This window comes from Typopeltis vanoorti, chromosome 23 (assembly GCF_054136105.1).
Source record: "Typopeltis vanoorti isolate ZY-2024b chromosome 23, IOZ_Tvanoo_1.0, whole genome shotgun sequence".
NCBI lineage: Eukaryota > Metazoa > Arthropoda > Arachnida > Uropygi > Thelyphonidae > Typopeltis > Typopeltis vanoorti.
In genome coordinates this window covers 72,798,098-72,814,676 of record NC_143571.1, presented here as the reverse complement: position 1 = coordinate 72,814,676, position 16,579 = coordinate 72,798,098, and the positions used below count along the sequence as shown (strand labels likewise).

At 37.1% G+C, this 16,579-nt stretch overlaps 1 protein-coding gene across 2 annotated transcripts in view; it reads left to right on the top strand.

The window, feature by feature from the left end:
- Zpr1 (zinc finger protein Zpr1) overlaps positions 1-16,579 on the top strand; it is a 268,249-nt gene that overhangs the window by 235,972 nt on the left and 15,698 nt on the right. For both annotated transcript variants that reach the window (XM_090412640.1, XM_090412641.1), the window contains exon 13: positions 14,739-14,804. In XM_090412640.1, the coding sequence (XP_090268766.1) occupies positions 14,739-14,804 (66 nt within the window). The remainder of the gene's footprint in view (positions 1-14,738; positions 14,805-16,579) is intronic.

Genomic DNA, 16,579 nt, shown 5'->3' with positions numbered 1-16,579 from the left:
ACAAAATATGCACAGCGAATATTGCCAAAATCAAATGCAAATATTACATTTTTTGCCTCTTACCGTTTGGTTCTGAAGACGATGCGGGCTGTTCTGGTAAAATATGAAATACTGTCCTTTTTTTTTTTTTTTTTTTTTTTTGAGTCTGTTTCTGCTTCTTCTGATTGTTTGCGGGAATTTTTTTTTATTTTTTATCAGCCACTTATCCATCTCAGGGTTAAATTTTTTAACGTAGAATCGATCAAATAATATCACCACTTACCAATACTGGCACACCACAGACTAATAACATGAAATTAGTGAATATTACCTGAATAAGGGAATCCCTGGACCAGGAACATTTTTCTCTTTTGTGACTTTTCTCCCTTTACGGTAATTAAGCCTAACGCGAAACAGACAGCAAAGGCAGGTTATTAAAACGTGCATATGATTGGTGCGGTATTAACAAAAGATCGCGCAACCGAAAGATAAAAGCATAGCTGACAATTGAGTTGAAATGCTAACTCTCTTCAACCGAATTCCATATGTGAAACTGCCATAACATTCATTATATATATATATTACTTAGTTTTAACACTTTTACGAATTTTAACACGTTCCTTGAATTTTATTGCTGCCTTGCGAAATCGAACTCGCACACTTCTAATTAATAACAATAGTTTTTAGTTAGACTCTGTGTTTGTCCATGCAACATATGGTTTTGTTTCAGTCTATACAGCATAGTTTCTGTATGAGGGGACATGTAATTCATTAATTAGTGTGTTTTTATCCCAGTTGTCTCTAATTGCACTATTTGTTGAGAAATATATTACATAGACTCCTCATACCTTATTCACTGGCATAATAAAAGTACTTGTTTTTATTGCCTCTGCAGTATAGTGACTGTTAAGGAGGGTGTGTTGTTTACTACTGCAAGCGAGTTACTATCTCCCCACATGAACTTGTTTAAGCTTTTTTTCATGTGTGAAGTATATGCGAAACTTTTATTGGTAACAGAAAACTAGCTCGGGTGACAGTGATAATATAAAACGAGTTTTGATATGTATATAAAGTCAATATCAACAGTCCCTGATTAAGAACGCTTGATGAAAGGGACAGGAAGATTTGGAGCTTCCCTGGAGAGCATTCGAAGTAAATACAATTAACCACTGCTTTGAAATGAAACATATGAATAAGCAATATTTACTAATATTCATTAAGCGCCGAAATACGCAGGAAGCAAAGTTTGTGAACCAACACCAATGTGTGCATTAAAATATAAAAAATAGCAAAAAAGAAATAATAAAAGTTAAATACGTTTCTTTTAAAATAAAAAAATCTACTTAGTTTTAAAACATTTTAAATTTGTTTTCATTATTTCACGGCCCCCCTCAACAAAACCTAAGGCCCCCAAGGGGGGCCACGGCCCACAGTTTGGGAAGCGCTGATCTAGGCAAGGATATTTGCTCTGGATCTTAACTAGCAGATCTGTCCTGTTGGTTATTAATTATCCAGTGGGTCTCTAGGTGACAAATTCAATGACCTTATTTATCATTTTAGAGAGCACTGAGGTAAGAATAATAAATTTAGTTTAATCCTTTATCCAAGTGTGTGCAAACAAAGTTTGCGCCTGAAAGTATCTTCAGGACTGGGGTAAAGTGGTACGACACCAGGCGACTCCTTGCAAAGGTGGAGCAAGCTACCAACACTCCTATCTCAGTATTTCCCATAATGCAAAACACATCCCCTTGCGAATATGTATAATGTTATGCATTTAGGGAAGGGCCACTACCCAGATTAGTTTCGACCTTTATTGAGGTCTCTTCAGTGGGAGCCAGGCCCAAGTGGAGATACCAAGGCAGAAGCATTAGCAAGGTCATCTCTTCCTATAGGAGCTGCCAAATGGTGTGCCACCTTTTTATTAAATTACTCTGGATTTAGAGAAACTTCCAACACTGAGGTAAGAGGCAATAAGTTGATAGTTTGGTGGCAGGCTTTTATCCCTTTGGAATGCACTGTATATTAGCTTTCTTTCATGTTTTTTTTTGGGGGGGGGGGGATAAATGCTATCTAAGTACAATGGTGTAGAAATAACATAGCAAAGGTACTAGTTTTAATATAGAAATGAATATAGAACAAGTATTAGCACATCTAAGGAGAACTGCCAGGAATAGAAATCTTTTGGTATCTATCTAGGTTCGAGATTCATCTGATCTTTTATTGATAAAAGAAGACTACAAGAGGCATGTGGTATATATTGTACCTGATATGGTTGGAGGTGATGACCGGAAGTTAGGTTTATCAGTAAGCATTGTTGTTGTTGCCCACACAGAATACCACATGGTATTCTATGTTACACAAATTAGAACAAATTGGGATGGATATGAGATTGGTCAGTTGGATAGGCTATTGGACAGATATCAAAAAGTGGTACATGGAGAGGCAGAATCGAGGCGGAAACAGTTGACTAGTGCTGTGCCACAAGGATCAGTGCTGAGACTATTGCTGTTTAATTTGTACATAAATGATATAGGAAATAACCTAAAAGAAAATATTCAGTTGTTTGCTGATAATGTGAAAGTAGGAGAGTAATAGTTAATCAAGGTGATGTGGAGAGCTTTCAAGAAGATTTAAATAGGCTGTTAGTATGGGCAAAAGTTAATGAATGTCAGTTTAATGTCGAGAAATATAAAGTTATGCACTTTGGAATACGTGTGTAGAGGCTTAAGTGCTGTGAGGACATCATGTTGGAGGCTGAATGGATTTTTTACAACACTCAAAAAGAATTAAAATAGAATTTAATACTTCCTATATTTCATCCTAGTCACTAGGACATCTACAGGGATTACAAAAACAATTAATGTAACATATACACAAATAACAAACAATACTAAGCCCAACCACGTGGGTGACACTAAAGTCCTATCTAGGTAGAGTGCCCTCTAAGGGCAGTAGTAGGTGGCCTGGAATGTAAGGTGGGAACTCTGGTGATGAGTGTTTCCCAAATCTTCGGAAGCTTAATGCAACCGTATTTATTGAGATTTGGTTTGTTTTTGAGAGCTGCTGCTGCTTCTAAGAAAAGTCTCTCTTTCTTGAATTTGCTGTGGTGGAGCATGGTGGTTTTCTTACATGATACCCTGTGGGTGGTGTCCAAAACATGGTCAGCCAAGCCTGAATGGCCATAGTTATGTTTGAAGATGTAAGATTTGTGTTCCTCTAGACGGATGGATGCTGATCTGCCTGTCTGTCCAAAGTACGCCAGCTTACAGGAACAGGGTACTTTGTAAACTCCAGGCAGAGAGAGAGGAGGGAGCTGATCTTTCTACGAAAGATCAGCTCCCTCCTCTGTGTGTAGGTTGTACTGTTTTAGTATCTTGGCTATTTTTTCGGATGTGCCACGGATGTAGGGTATGGTGATGGCATTTTTAAAATCTTGTTGACGAGAAGGACGGGGAATGGGGGAGAAGTTGATTATTTTTTTTGATACTGTGATCGCTGTAGCCATTGGAGAGGAAAGTGCTGTGTATGTGGTTAAGCTCAGTAGTGAGGGCGATTCCACTGGAACAAAGATTGTGGGCTCTCTTGGTAAGAGTTTTAATAATGCCATATTGTTGAGAGGGGTGGTAGTGGGAGAGTTTGTGAATGTATCTGCCTGTGTGTGTGTTGGTTTTCTGTATATGGTGAAGGTAAGTGTATCATTAGGCAGGCGTGTGACTAAGGTGTCTAGGAAGGGTAAAGAATTGTTCTTTTCCTTTTTCATAGTGAACTGGATTCTTGGATGTAGACTATTGAGATGACTGAGGAAGGAGTCTAACGTGTCTGGGCCATGAGGCCAAATAGAGAACACATCATCTACATATCTTAGCCAGATAGAAGGTTTGAGTGGGGCTGAGTCTATGGCTCATTTTTCGAAATCTTCCATATAGAAATTGGCAAGGGGGGATGAGAGTGGGGGAACCCATGGCAGTTCCCTCTATCTGCTTGTAGATTTTGTTGTTCCAAAGGAAAAGCTGGAGATCCGCCATTGGCTCCTTACATTTAGAGCTCTCCACCGTTCTTAACCCTGAACTTTGGTCGATTCTCTCTGGAATTTCGGAAACTTCTGCACAGAGAGAATTCCAAAAAATAAAAAATAAACACATCAAGAAATATAGCAACCTTGTGAAAAACAAACCACAACCACAAATTCAACCGCTCCAGACAGTAATAAACCTCTCTTCCAAAAGGCTCAACGATGATGCCGTCAGCGCCCTTTGCCTCAGCCGTAATTTTGCCGTCGCTCCGAAGGAGGTGCCGGTGCTTGACGTAATGGTGAACATCGAACGTGGAATCGGTCGCTTACCGTCGGAGATAGCTAACAACATCAGACTTGACGTAGCCAACATCCTCGCGCATTCTTCGCCGCCAAAAAGTAATTTATCGTATGCCCAATGCACGGCTCTCCTGAAACTATGTAAAGAAAAAAGTATTGTCATCACCAGAGCGGATAAGGGTAATGCCACAGTTGTTCTTAATACCAGTGAATACAATCGTAAAATGAACATCCTCCACGATCGCGCTACCTACATCCCGCTAGAACACGACCCCACAAAAACACAAGTTAAGAAACTAAAAATTCTACTCAAAAAAGCATCTTCCTGGTCCCCTGACGTCACGAAAAAACTTAAACATTTCCGCTCCCGTCCCCCCCCCGAATATACGGTTTACCAAAAATCCATAAACCCAATTCCCCACTCAGGCCTGTAGTCGATGCCACCAATGCACCTTGCTATAGACTATCTAAACAGCTGGCCAACTCTCTGATCCCCCTCACCGGAAGGTCCCCTTCCTATATAAAAAACTCAACCCACTTTAAAGCCCTCACAGAAAATTTAACCTTGAATAAGACAGACATATTGGTAAGCTTTGATATCTCCTCTTTGTTTACCAATATTCCCTTAATTGACACCTTATCTCTCTTAGAAAACGTTTTTCCCTCTGACATCTTAGATCTCTTTTCCTTTGCCATTAACTCTGGGTATTTCTCTTGGAACAACAAAATCTACAAGCAGATAGAGGGAACTGCAATGGGTTCCCCCCCTCTCATCCCCCTTGCCAATTTCTATATGGAAGATTTCGAAAAACGAGCCATAGACTCAGCCCCACTCAAACCTTCTATCTGGCTAAGATATGTCGATGATATGTTCTCTATTTGGCCTCATGGCCCAGACACGTTAGACTCCTTCCTCAGTCATCTCAATAGTCTACATCCAAGAATCCAGTTCACTATGGAAAAGGAAAAGAACAATTGTTTACCCTTCCTAGACGCCTTAGTCACACGCCTGCCTAATGATACACTTACCTTCACCATATACAGAAAACCCACACACACAGGCAGATAAATTCACAAACTCTCTTACCAAGAGAGCCCACAATCTTTGTTCCAATGGAACCGCCCTCACTACTGAGCTTAACCACATGCACAGCACTTTCCTCTCCAATGGCTACAGCGATCACAGTATCAAAAAAATAATCAACTCCTCCCCCATTCCCCGTCCTTCTCGTCAACAAGATTTTAAAAATGCCATCACCATACCCTACATCCCTGGCACATTCGAAAAAATAGCCAAGATACTAAAACAGTACAACCTACACACAGCATATAAGCCCCACCGCAAACTTGCTACCCTTATCCGTTCTATGAAAGATCAGCTCCCTCCTCTCTCTGCCTGGAGTTTACAAAGTACCCTGTTCCTGTAAGCTGGTGTACTTTGGACAGACAGGCAGATCAGCATCCATCCGTTTAGAGGAACACAAATCTTACATCTTCAAACACAACTATGGCCATTCAGGCTTGGCTGACCATGTTTTGGACACCACCCACAGGGTATCATGTAAGAAAACCACCATGCTCCACCACAGCAAATTCAAGAAAGAGAGACTTTTCTTAGAAGCAGCAGCAGCTCTCAAAAACAAACCAAATCTCAATAAATACGGTTGCATTAAGCTTCCGAAGATTTGGGAAACACTCATCACCAGAGTTCCCACCTTACATTCCAGGCCACCTACTACTGCCCTTAGAGGGCACTCTACCTAGATAGGACTTTAGTGTCACTCACGTGGTTGGGCTTAGTATTGTTTGTTATTTGTGTATATGTTACATTAATTGTTTTTGTAATCCCCGTAGATGTCCTAGTGACTAGGATGAAATATAGGAAGTATTAAATTCTATTTTAATTCTTTTTGAATGTTGTAAAAAATCCATTAAGCCTCCAACATGATATGCACTTTAGAATTAATAGATTACAAGCGCCGTTTATCACATTGATACTGTACTTCAGGAAATAAATGAAGCTAGACATTTAGGGGTGGTGGTAGACAGATAGTTAAAGTTTAGAAGACATATTGCTAAGGTAGCACATAAGATTACTTGGCTAGTGAAGAACGCATGAACTAGTAGAGATAAGGAAGTTTGAATTGCTCTTTATAAGGCCTTGATATGCCCACATCTGGATTACTGTGCTCAAGTCTGGTCTCCTGGGTTTCTTGGGGATGTGGAAGCGGTGAAGACGATTGAGAGGCGAGTGACCAAGATGGTGAGTATGCTGTGGAATGTGTCTATGAGAATGGATTGAAGGTGTGTGGATTGCAGAAGTTGTTTGATAGGAGAAAAAGGGATGATATGATAGAAACATTTAAGTTGCTTAAAGGGTTTTATAGGATAGATGCAGGGGAAATGTTTTAGCACTTGGTTAGAGGGACCAGAACAAGGGATCATCCCTGGAAGTTGAATAAAGGTGTGGTCAGTAGGGTTGTGAGGACTAGATTTTTTATTTGGAGAGTTGTGAATGAGTGGAATGGGTTGCCACAGTCAGTTGTGAGGGCTTTGTCTGTTAACAGATTCAAGGAGATGTATGATAGATTGGGTCTCCCGCGATGAGTCTTCATACGCCATGGACGTGCCTGTATAATAATAATAATTGTCTTTTTTTTTTTTTAGTCCACAAAAAGTTTATTTAAAACCTATAGTATATTTGCACCATGAGTGAACTAAGGATTATTTTTTCATGTTTTTTTATTAATTTTGTATTTTTTACATGGTCTGGAAGAAATATTACTCTAGAGACAAATGTGGAACTTTTCCAAGTCACTCGAGTCCTTCAATAAGTCAGTACCATGTATGTGAGCAAGATGTGAGGAGCACAGATGGATAAAAGGTTTATCCAATAGTTTTTTGCAATAGACCAGAAGTTATGACTGCTGTATGTGCAAACTTTAAGAAAATAAGTAATTTTCAGGGATAGGGGAGCAATAAAGACAGCAGATGAATGATTCATAATCAGGTAACCTTAAATCGGAGTTGGTCAAAAAAGAGGAGATTTAGCTTCCTCTGACAAGTAATATTAGACCATACAAATGCTTTTGTGCAACTCATGCGACAGAAGGGATCATACAGAATGTAGAAGATAAAGAGAGTTTCTGTGGTTATTCATACTATTGAAATAATCTAGTATGACAACATATAATTGAATATTTGTTATTTTGCTAGATTTCTATGCATTGTGGTGTACTTCAGGAGTACGAAGATTGTTAACAGATTGAATACACATTGTCATCTGGTTAGCTGAGTGGTTTTCATACCTGCTCTCCAACATCAGGCTGTAGATCCAATAAGCAGTGCATATAGATGTGTGATTAATTTTAAGTGAAAGATGAATTTCATTTTCCAGTGTGAAACCACTGCTTATTGGAGACCTGAAGTGGCTTGAAACATTCCATGATAGTATTTAGATCAGGATACCCAGACCGTGAAAAAAATAATAATAATAAATACAAAATAATAATAAAATCCCCAAGAAACTCAGGGGATCAGACTAGAGCACAGTAATCCAGATGGGCATAACAAGGCCTTATAAAGAGGAATAACTTCCTTATCTCTACTTGTTAATGTGATCTTCAATAGCCAAGTAATCTTATGGGCTACCTTAGCAATAGTCGACTAAACTTTAACTCTCTGTCTACCACCACCCATAAATCTCTAGCTTCATCTTTTCCTGGAAGTACAATGCCATTAATGTGATACATGATTTGTAATCTATTTATCGCAAAATGCATAACTTTACATTTCTCGACATTGAACTGATACCCATTATCTTTTATCCACACTGACAGACTATTCAAATCATCCTGCAAGCTCTCCACATCGCCTTAATTAACTATTACTCTACCTTGTGCTTAAGGGTCAAAGCTGTATAACTGAGAGGAGACTTCCACATAGCCTTTAAAGGAATGTGGAGAACCGACCAGGGCTTCTGACCTAATGTCCAATCCTCACCTTCTCGTGGTGCACCCTGAACGAACGAGATGGGCTGGAAATTTGGGATTTAGCCGACGAAATCGTATTCTTATTGGCTTAAGCCAATATACAAAATGATCGTACAACATGACAAAATTTCATGCCAACTGGGGTGTCGCCCAGTTACACAAGGCCCCCGTTGCAAAAGCAACGGGGGCCTTGTGTAACAGGGAACCAGGGCAAACAGTGAAAAGTAAGCTACTGGAACAAATCTGAAAGCACACCCCAAACTCAACATCACCGGAGTTAAAGACTGGTACTATCAACATAAGAAGCCTGAATGGCAAAGAAATGGAGCTAGCTGAGGAATTAGATAAGTACCAGATCGACATAATATGGGTAACTGAAACAAAAAAGACAAAAACTGGCGAGATCTTTTTGAGCAATAAATACAAAATGTTATATTCAGGAAATGACAATCAAGGAAAAGAAGGAGTAGCCATAGTATTCAACACAAAATATGAGGCTAATCTTCTTGAATGGCAGGGGCAATCTCAAGTAGAGTGATGTGGGCAAATATCAGAATGGGGAATTGGTAAAACATTTCAGCTACTTAGGCACAATTTTTACTGAAGATGGTAAACTAAATATAGAAATAGACAACAGAATCAGCAAAGCTGGTATCGTGGGAAGTCAATTGAATAAATTCATATGGAATAAGAAAGAAATTAGTCGGAACACTAAATTAGCTGTATACAAGACTGTGTTCAAACCAATTTTAACTTATGGATCTGAGAGCTGGGTCAGAAGTAAAACACTTGACCAAAGACTAGAGACCGCAGATATGAGAGTCCTGAGAAAGATTAGAGGCGTGAACAGATGGCATCAATGGCAATATCATATTAAAAATGAGGATATTAGGAAAGAACTTGACATTGTCAGCATCCAGGAATGCGTTAGCAGAGCTAATCTCAGATGGTATGGTCACTTAAATAGAATGGGAGAGGAAAGATTAGCAAAACAAGTGTTCTCTGCCAGGTTGGCAGGAAAACGACCCAGAGGAAGACCAAGATATAGGTGGATTGATACGGTACAAAGTGCCTTAGACGATAGAAATATAAGATCTGATAATGTTGGAGTCTTGACAAGTAACAGACTGATTTGGAGGAAAATTGTAGATAGGAAGTTAGTAATGATGTAATTTTTTCATGTAGTACTGTCATATCCTGTACACCCCTTGAGGGTACATGGCAGGAATTTGATGATGATGATGATGATGATGATGACTTATTTGTGCCTATGGTCCCACAGAAGGTTCTACTAAGGTAGAAGTGGAGGAATTTTTTGATGCTTTAGAAAAGGCAACTGACATAATGAAAAAGGAAAAGCTGGTCCTTGTTGGGGATCTAAATAGCAGAGTAGAAAATGATTGTCAGACATATAAAAATATTTTGGGAAAATTTGAAGAAAAGAGCAAAGTTAATAATAATGGCAAATACCTGTTGGATTTCTGCTCAGGACATGGACTGGTTATTACTAACACCATGTTCCAACATAAAAATGTGCACAAATTCACATGTTGAGAAAGAGGCAAGGAATAAGAAAAGTCTCATTGACTATGTTATTGTTGACAGTGATGTTTTCTCCCTGGTGCAGGACACCACAGTGTACAGAGGATTTGAAATTGGAAGTGATCACTATTTAGTCTTGAGCAGGATAAAATTGAATTTCATATTGAAAAGAATAACATGTAAGAAAGTTTTAAAGCAAATAAAAGTTGAGCAGCTCTCAGATGTGAACTGTAGACTAAAATACACAAAGATTATTGAAGAAAAAATGAAAGAGTTTGAGAACAGGAATCAAACCTTGGAGATTCAGTGGCAAACTCTGAAGAAACCATTGATTGATTCTGCCAGAGAGGCATGTGGTGAGGTTGTCTGTAAGGATAAAAAAAATCAGAACTCCCTGGTGGACACAGGAAGTTAAAGAGGCAGTGAAGGAAAAGAAGAAAGCATATCAAAAGTTCCTGTCAAATAAGTCAGCTTGTGCTCTTAGAGAATATAGAGACAAATGCAAGAATGCTAAACACTGTGTAAAACTAGCTAAACAAAAGTCATGGGAGTACTTTGGCAAGAATATAGAAAATAAATATCAAGAAGGTGGTAAAATATTCTGAAGGTTGTTGAAGAAGCTTAAGAATGGAGGAAAGAGTGCTGTAAAAGGAGTTAGAGATGATAAAGGTGACATGAAAACGGGAGAAAAAGATATCCTTGAAGTATGGAGTAATTACTTTGAAAAACTGCTAAATGAAACAAGCAGTGATGACAGCACAGTGGTAAAAAACACTGACCAGGCATGCAGTCAGGAATACATATCCATACTTGAAGTAGAAAAAGCCTTCAAACACTTGAAATGTGGAAAGGCAGCAGGAGTAGATGATATTCGACCAGAAATGCTGAAGTATGGTGGTATAAGAGTCTTACGTTGGCTGCACTGCATAGTTCAGAAAGCCTGGACAGAGGGACGAATTCCCGATGATTGGAGTAGAGCTCTCATAGTACCCATATATAAAAAGAGAAATAAAACTGCATGTGAGAATTACAGAAGTATTTCCCTACTGAGTATTCCTGGCAAGATCTATGCAAGTATACTTGAGAAACGGTTGAGAAGAATTGTGGAAGAAAAGCTTGGTGAAGAACAAGCTGGATTCAGGCCAAAAACGAGGCTGTCAGGATCAGATTTTCACTTTACGACAGATAGTTGAGAAAGCACGGGAATGTAACAAAGATCTGTATTTAAGTTTTGTCGATCTGGAAAAGGCATATGACAAGGTGCCAAGAGAGAAGCTATTCAATACACTCAGTTATATGGTGTCAATGGGATATTATTTCAAGCAATACTTAGTCTGTATTTGAGTTGTAAGTCGGCATTTAGAATTGAAGGATGTACAGGAAGATGGTATAATGTTAAATCTGGTGTGAGACAAGGATGTACATTATCCCCTCTGTTATTCATTATCTATATGGATCACATTATGAAGGAAAGTGGTATTAAACATGATATCCGAATTGGAGATGTTAATATCAGCTCTTTGCTTTATGCAGACGATGTTATACTTCTAAATAAATCCGCTTCAAGTTTGGAAGATTCTCTGACTAAATTGAATAACTGTTGTAATAGATATGGTATGAAGGTCAGCAATAAAAAGACAAAGACACTGAAAATAGGTTAAATCATTGAAAATGTCAACTGTGTTGTGAATGGAGAACCTGTGGAAAATGTAAAACATTTCAGATACTTAGGCACAATTTTTAGTGAAGATGGTAAATTAATTATCGAAATAGACAACAGAGTTAACAAAGCTGGTTTGGTAAGGTGTCAATTGAATAAATTCATGTGGAATAAGAGGGAAATTAGTCGGAACACTAAATTAGCTGTATACAAGACAGCGTTCCAACCAGTTTTAACTTATGGATCTGAGAACTGGGTCAGAAATAAAACACTTGACCAAAGACTAGAGACCGCAGATATGAGAGTCCTGAGAAAGATTAGAGGTGTGAAGAGATTGCATCAATGGCAATATCATATTAAAAATGAGGATATTAGGAAAGAACTTGACATTGTCAGCATCCAGGAATGCTTTAGCAGAGCTAATCTCAGGTGGTATGGTCACTTAAACAGAATTGGCGAGGAAAGATTGATAAAACAAGTGTTCTCTGCCAGGTTGGCAGGAAAACGACCCAGAGGAAGACCAAGATATAGGTGGATTGATATGGTACAAAGTGCCTTAGACGATAGAAATATAAGATCTGATAATGTTGGTGTCTTAACAAGTAACAGACTGATTTGGAGGAAAATTGTAGAGGAAATTATTAATGATGTAAATTTTTCATGTAGATCTATCATATCCTGTACACCCCTTGAGGGTATATGTCAGGAATTTGTTGATGATGAATTTGACATTATCTGAAAACAACTGAATATTTCCTTTCAGATTATTTCCTATATCATTTATGTAACATGGTTCCAGCACTGAACCTTGTGGGAAACCACTGATCACCAATTTTGCCTCAATTCTGCCCTCCATATATCACTTTTTGATATCTGTCCAGCAGCCACCTCTTATCCACTTAACCAGTGTCATATCCATCCTCGTTTGTTCTAATTTGTATAACAGAGTTCCATATAGTATTTTGTCAAATGCCTTCACAAAATCCAGCAAAACCATTTCCTTTATTCAAATCAGCTATTGCTCTATTGTAAAAAATTAGTAAATTACTAAGGCAAGACTGACCCTTTGCAAAGCCATGTTAACCCTTATACAGTATATAAGGGTTGTCTGAAAAGTTCTCGACCTCAACTGCAATGCTATCTGCAAGATTTTTTTTTTTCTAAGTTGGTACATCTGTCATAAGCATCCTTGTGAAATTGCAAGTCATTCTATCAAGTAGTTTGTTTTATACAACTGTCTGAAGCAAAAGTGTTGTCTGTATCGATTGAAATGGATAAAATTGAGTATCATGCAATTATAAAATTCTTTGTGAAAGATGGTTTAATGGCAAAAGAAATTCATTCGAAGTTCATAAAATTTCATGGGCTCTCTTCTCCTTCATTTTCAACAGTTAAGAAATGAGCTGCTGAGTTTAAACATGGCCGTACCAGCCTTGAAGATGATCCATGTGAAGGATGTCCAAAAAGTGTAACAACACCAGAAATCATTGATCAAGTGCACGATATGGTATTTGATGACTAGCGAGTCAAAGTGCATGAAGTTGCTGAGACTATAGGCATTTCAAAAGAACGTGTAGGATATATTTTGCATGAAGAATTGCAAATGAAAAGCTTTGTGCAAGATGGTGCTGCACTTGCTCACAGCAGATCAAAAACTCACTCGCTTGAAAATCTCTGAACAGTGCTTGGAGTGTTTTAACAAGAATAAAACTGATTGTGCATCGATTTATTACTACATATGAGATTTGGATTCACCATTACACATCAGAATCCAAACAGCAGTCAAAACAGTGGACAGAAGCCAGTTGTTTAATGCCAAAGAAGAACATCAGCAGGAAAGGTCATGGCATCTCTGTTGAAAAAGGTAAAACAATAGCTGGGGAATATTATTCCGATCTTTTAACCAGACTAGACAGAAAAATTCATGAGAAAAAACCCAGTTTGCAGAAGGAAAAAATCATCTTTCATCAGAACAATGCACCTGCCCACAAAGGTGTTTTGGCAATGGGAAAATTAAGGGATCTGCACTATGAATTGTTGGAACATCCATCCTATTCCCCAGATTTGGCTCCCTCTGACTTCTATCCCTTCCCAAAACTAAAACTTTTCCTCGCTGCTCAGCGTTTTTCTTTGAATCAAGAGATGATTGCAGCTGTATTTTGTCGATCTTACTGAGAACTGCTATAGGGATGGGATAATGGGTGCTGGAGCATCGCTGTAATAAATGTATTAGTCTTAAGGGAGATTATGTTGAAAAATAAAAATAATTTTGAAATTATAAATTTGATTTTTTATTGTTAGGCCGAGAACATTTCAGACCACCTCGTAATATTTTTATCTACCCATTCTTGAATCCTTTTTACCAATTTTTCTAGTACTTTTATCACCACACCTGAGATACTGATTGGTCTATAATTTGACACTGCAGTCTTAGAACCTTCCTTATGCAAAGGAATTATTTTGCCCTCCTGCCACTCCCTTGAAACTCTACCAGAGCTGACACTTAAAGATGTTAAATCCTACTCAAAGGCATTGCCAGTATTAGTTCCCTTGCCCATTCTTGCCGAACCCTAACTGATATCCCATCTAATCCCACAGCTATATTTACATTGAGATTCTGCAATATCCCAAGAAGCTCCAATTCATCCACTCTTCAACATAGCAAACTCTCCCCAGACATCTAACACCAAAACCATTTAGATGCAGTCCATCAGAACTGGACAAATCCTTCTTTCCATCAGAACTGCACAAATCCTTCTTTCCATCAAACTGAGACCACAAATTCTAATACTACATCATTCCTTTTGCACAAGTGACATATGGGATCATTGGCTATCTTTTGAATTAGTACTGTTACACTGATGTCAGTCAGATATGTTGACCAAAAATTGTTTAATAAATATTTTTCTCATATAAGTTAATATCCATTTATAGTTATTTAGTATAAGTTTGTCTTATGTTCCAGTAATGACAGAATGATAACATTTTAACTCAATGACACTGGACACATTAAAAGTAAATAAAATTAAAATAAGAAACCTGTATAAAGTAAAACCCAGATAATAGGAAAAGAGTTTTTTTTCAAAAAAAGCAGAATTTTTTATTAGAAAATTTGGAGTCATATTAGAAAATCTTTGAAATGACTAAAAATCAGCATATCTGGGAATGCATAATTACTGGATATGCATATATATTTCTGTGCTGTATAAATGTATATAATGCTAACAAAAATATTATTATACTCATATTTCAGATTGGTTGTGGGGAAAGAAAAGTATCCTTGATCCTTGATGATCCTTGTGGTAATAGTTATTTGCAGGTATTTTTTGTTTATGGAAATTGGAAATATTCAGAAATGTGGTATAGTTTCACATTAATTCCAATACTGTGTTTTATTACTGTTATACTTTAATTGAAGATATAGTCACTTGTCACTTTAGCAAACACTGGTATTACAAACTTACCCAGTATGACCAACTGCAGAAAAGTTTCCATTATAGTCATATAAGCAGAATGTTTAAAAAAGAAAAAAAATTCATTCCGCTGTCCAGAATAACAAAGTATATCTCTGGTCCCTGTAATCCTTTCTAAGCAATTATATGAACTTACTATAGAGCAATTAATGCATCCATATACTTATATTGTATAATGAGGTACATTATTTGATATTAGAATTTCCCAGAGCATGAAACTCTACTAAAAAATATTTTTTAGATAACATAAAGAAAAGAATATAAATATTTTGCAATGTAATACTGTAAACCACTTCTAAATGCTTTGCAGCTGAAGGAAAGTTGGCCACTCCTGTGCAGAAATGGCAAAATCCAAATGTTAGTCCTATTCATTATATAAGTCCACTAGTAGTACTTTTGTATGTTATATATTTTTTTTCATGGATGGGATTGCCATTAAAAAAAAAAAAAAAAAAAAAAAACTTTTTTTTCCCCAACTGGTGGTAGTGGAATATGTTTTACAAAGGTGTGCTGATGACAAAGATTGAAAAGATTTTGGTGAATGATATGTGCTTGAGTTTGTTGCTAGTAGAAAATAGTAGTTCTGAGACAAATGAAGTCTTTGTTGAAAGTTTTTCACTTGGTTATATTATAAATTAAAGATATCAAGAAATTATATACTTCGTTCAGTCCATTATCCAAGTGTAAGCAAACAAAGTTTGCACCTGAAGTATCTTTCTTGACTGGGGCAACTCATGGCAAAGGTGGTATAACTTCTCATCACTTCCCTCAGCATCCCATAATGCAAAGCACATCTCCTTGCAAACATGTATAATGCAATGCATTATACATGTCACCAGAGCCTGCACTAGGGTCTTTGCCACCCGCATGCAATTTCTATCTAAGCACCCCTGTAACAATTCGGGCATGTGTGGTTCTTTTATGATAATAAAAATTTAAATTATTTGAAATTTCTTAAATAAATTTTGACATAACAGTCACATGTTGGTTCGTTAAATGTAACGAACCGGGGGTGTTGACTAGGCAGGATAATCGTTAAAAACCCAAATATTCAAAAAATTCTCAAAAGTTAAAGCAAATTTTGATAAAGCCACTTCACTTTAATCGTTGAATATAATGATACAGGGATTATAGCCTTCTCACCGACCTGAATCGCTAACAAAATTAAAATGAATTTTAATTAAAGTTAAAATTTATTTGAACTAAAGTTGTAAAAAATTTTTAATAATTTTTATAAGTGGAACTATCTTTCAGGAAAATAAAAGAAACTCAAGATAGATGAGAAAATAAGAAAAGAATTCTGAAATAATTAGAACATTTAATATAAATTCAAAAAATAACATCTTTACAGAATAACAGAAAATAAAATTAAATTACATAAATATACTTGAAAGTTTTTTATTTAAATTTTAGGGTTTTTGATTTCATATTTTCAAAATTAGAAATAATGGTCTTAATGTCTAATTCCGCACATATATCATTTTCGCTACAAACTAACAAGCTTTTTTTGGCATACTTGCTCTTAAGTAGGTTTTAATCAATTTCAACTTGGAAAAGGAACGTTCACCGCTCGCTACACTAACAGGTAAGGTTAATAGTATTCTTAAAGCAATTGAAAAGT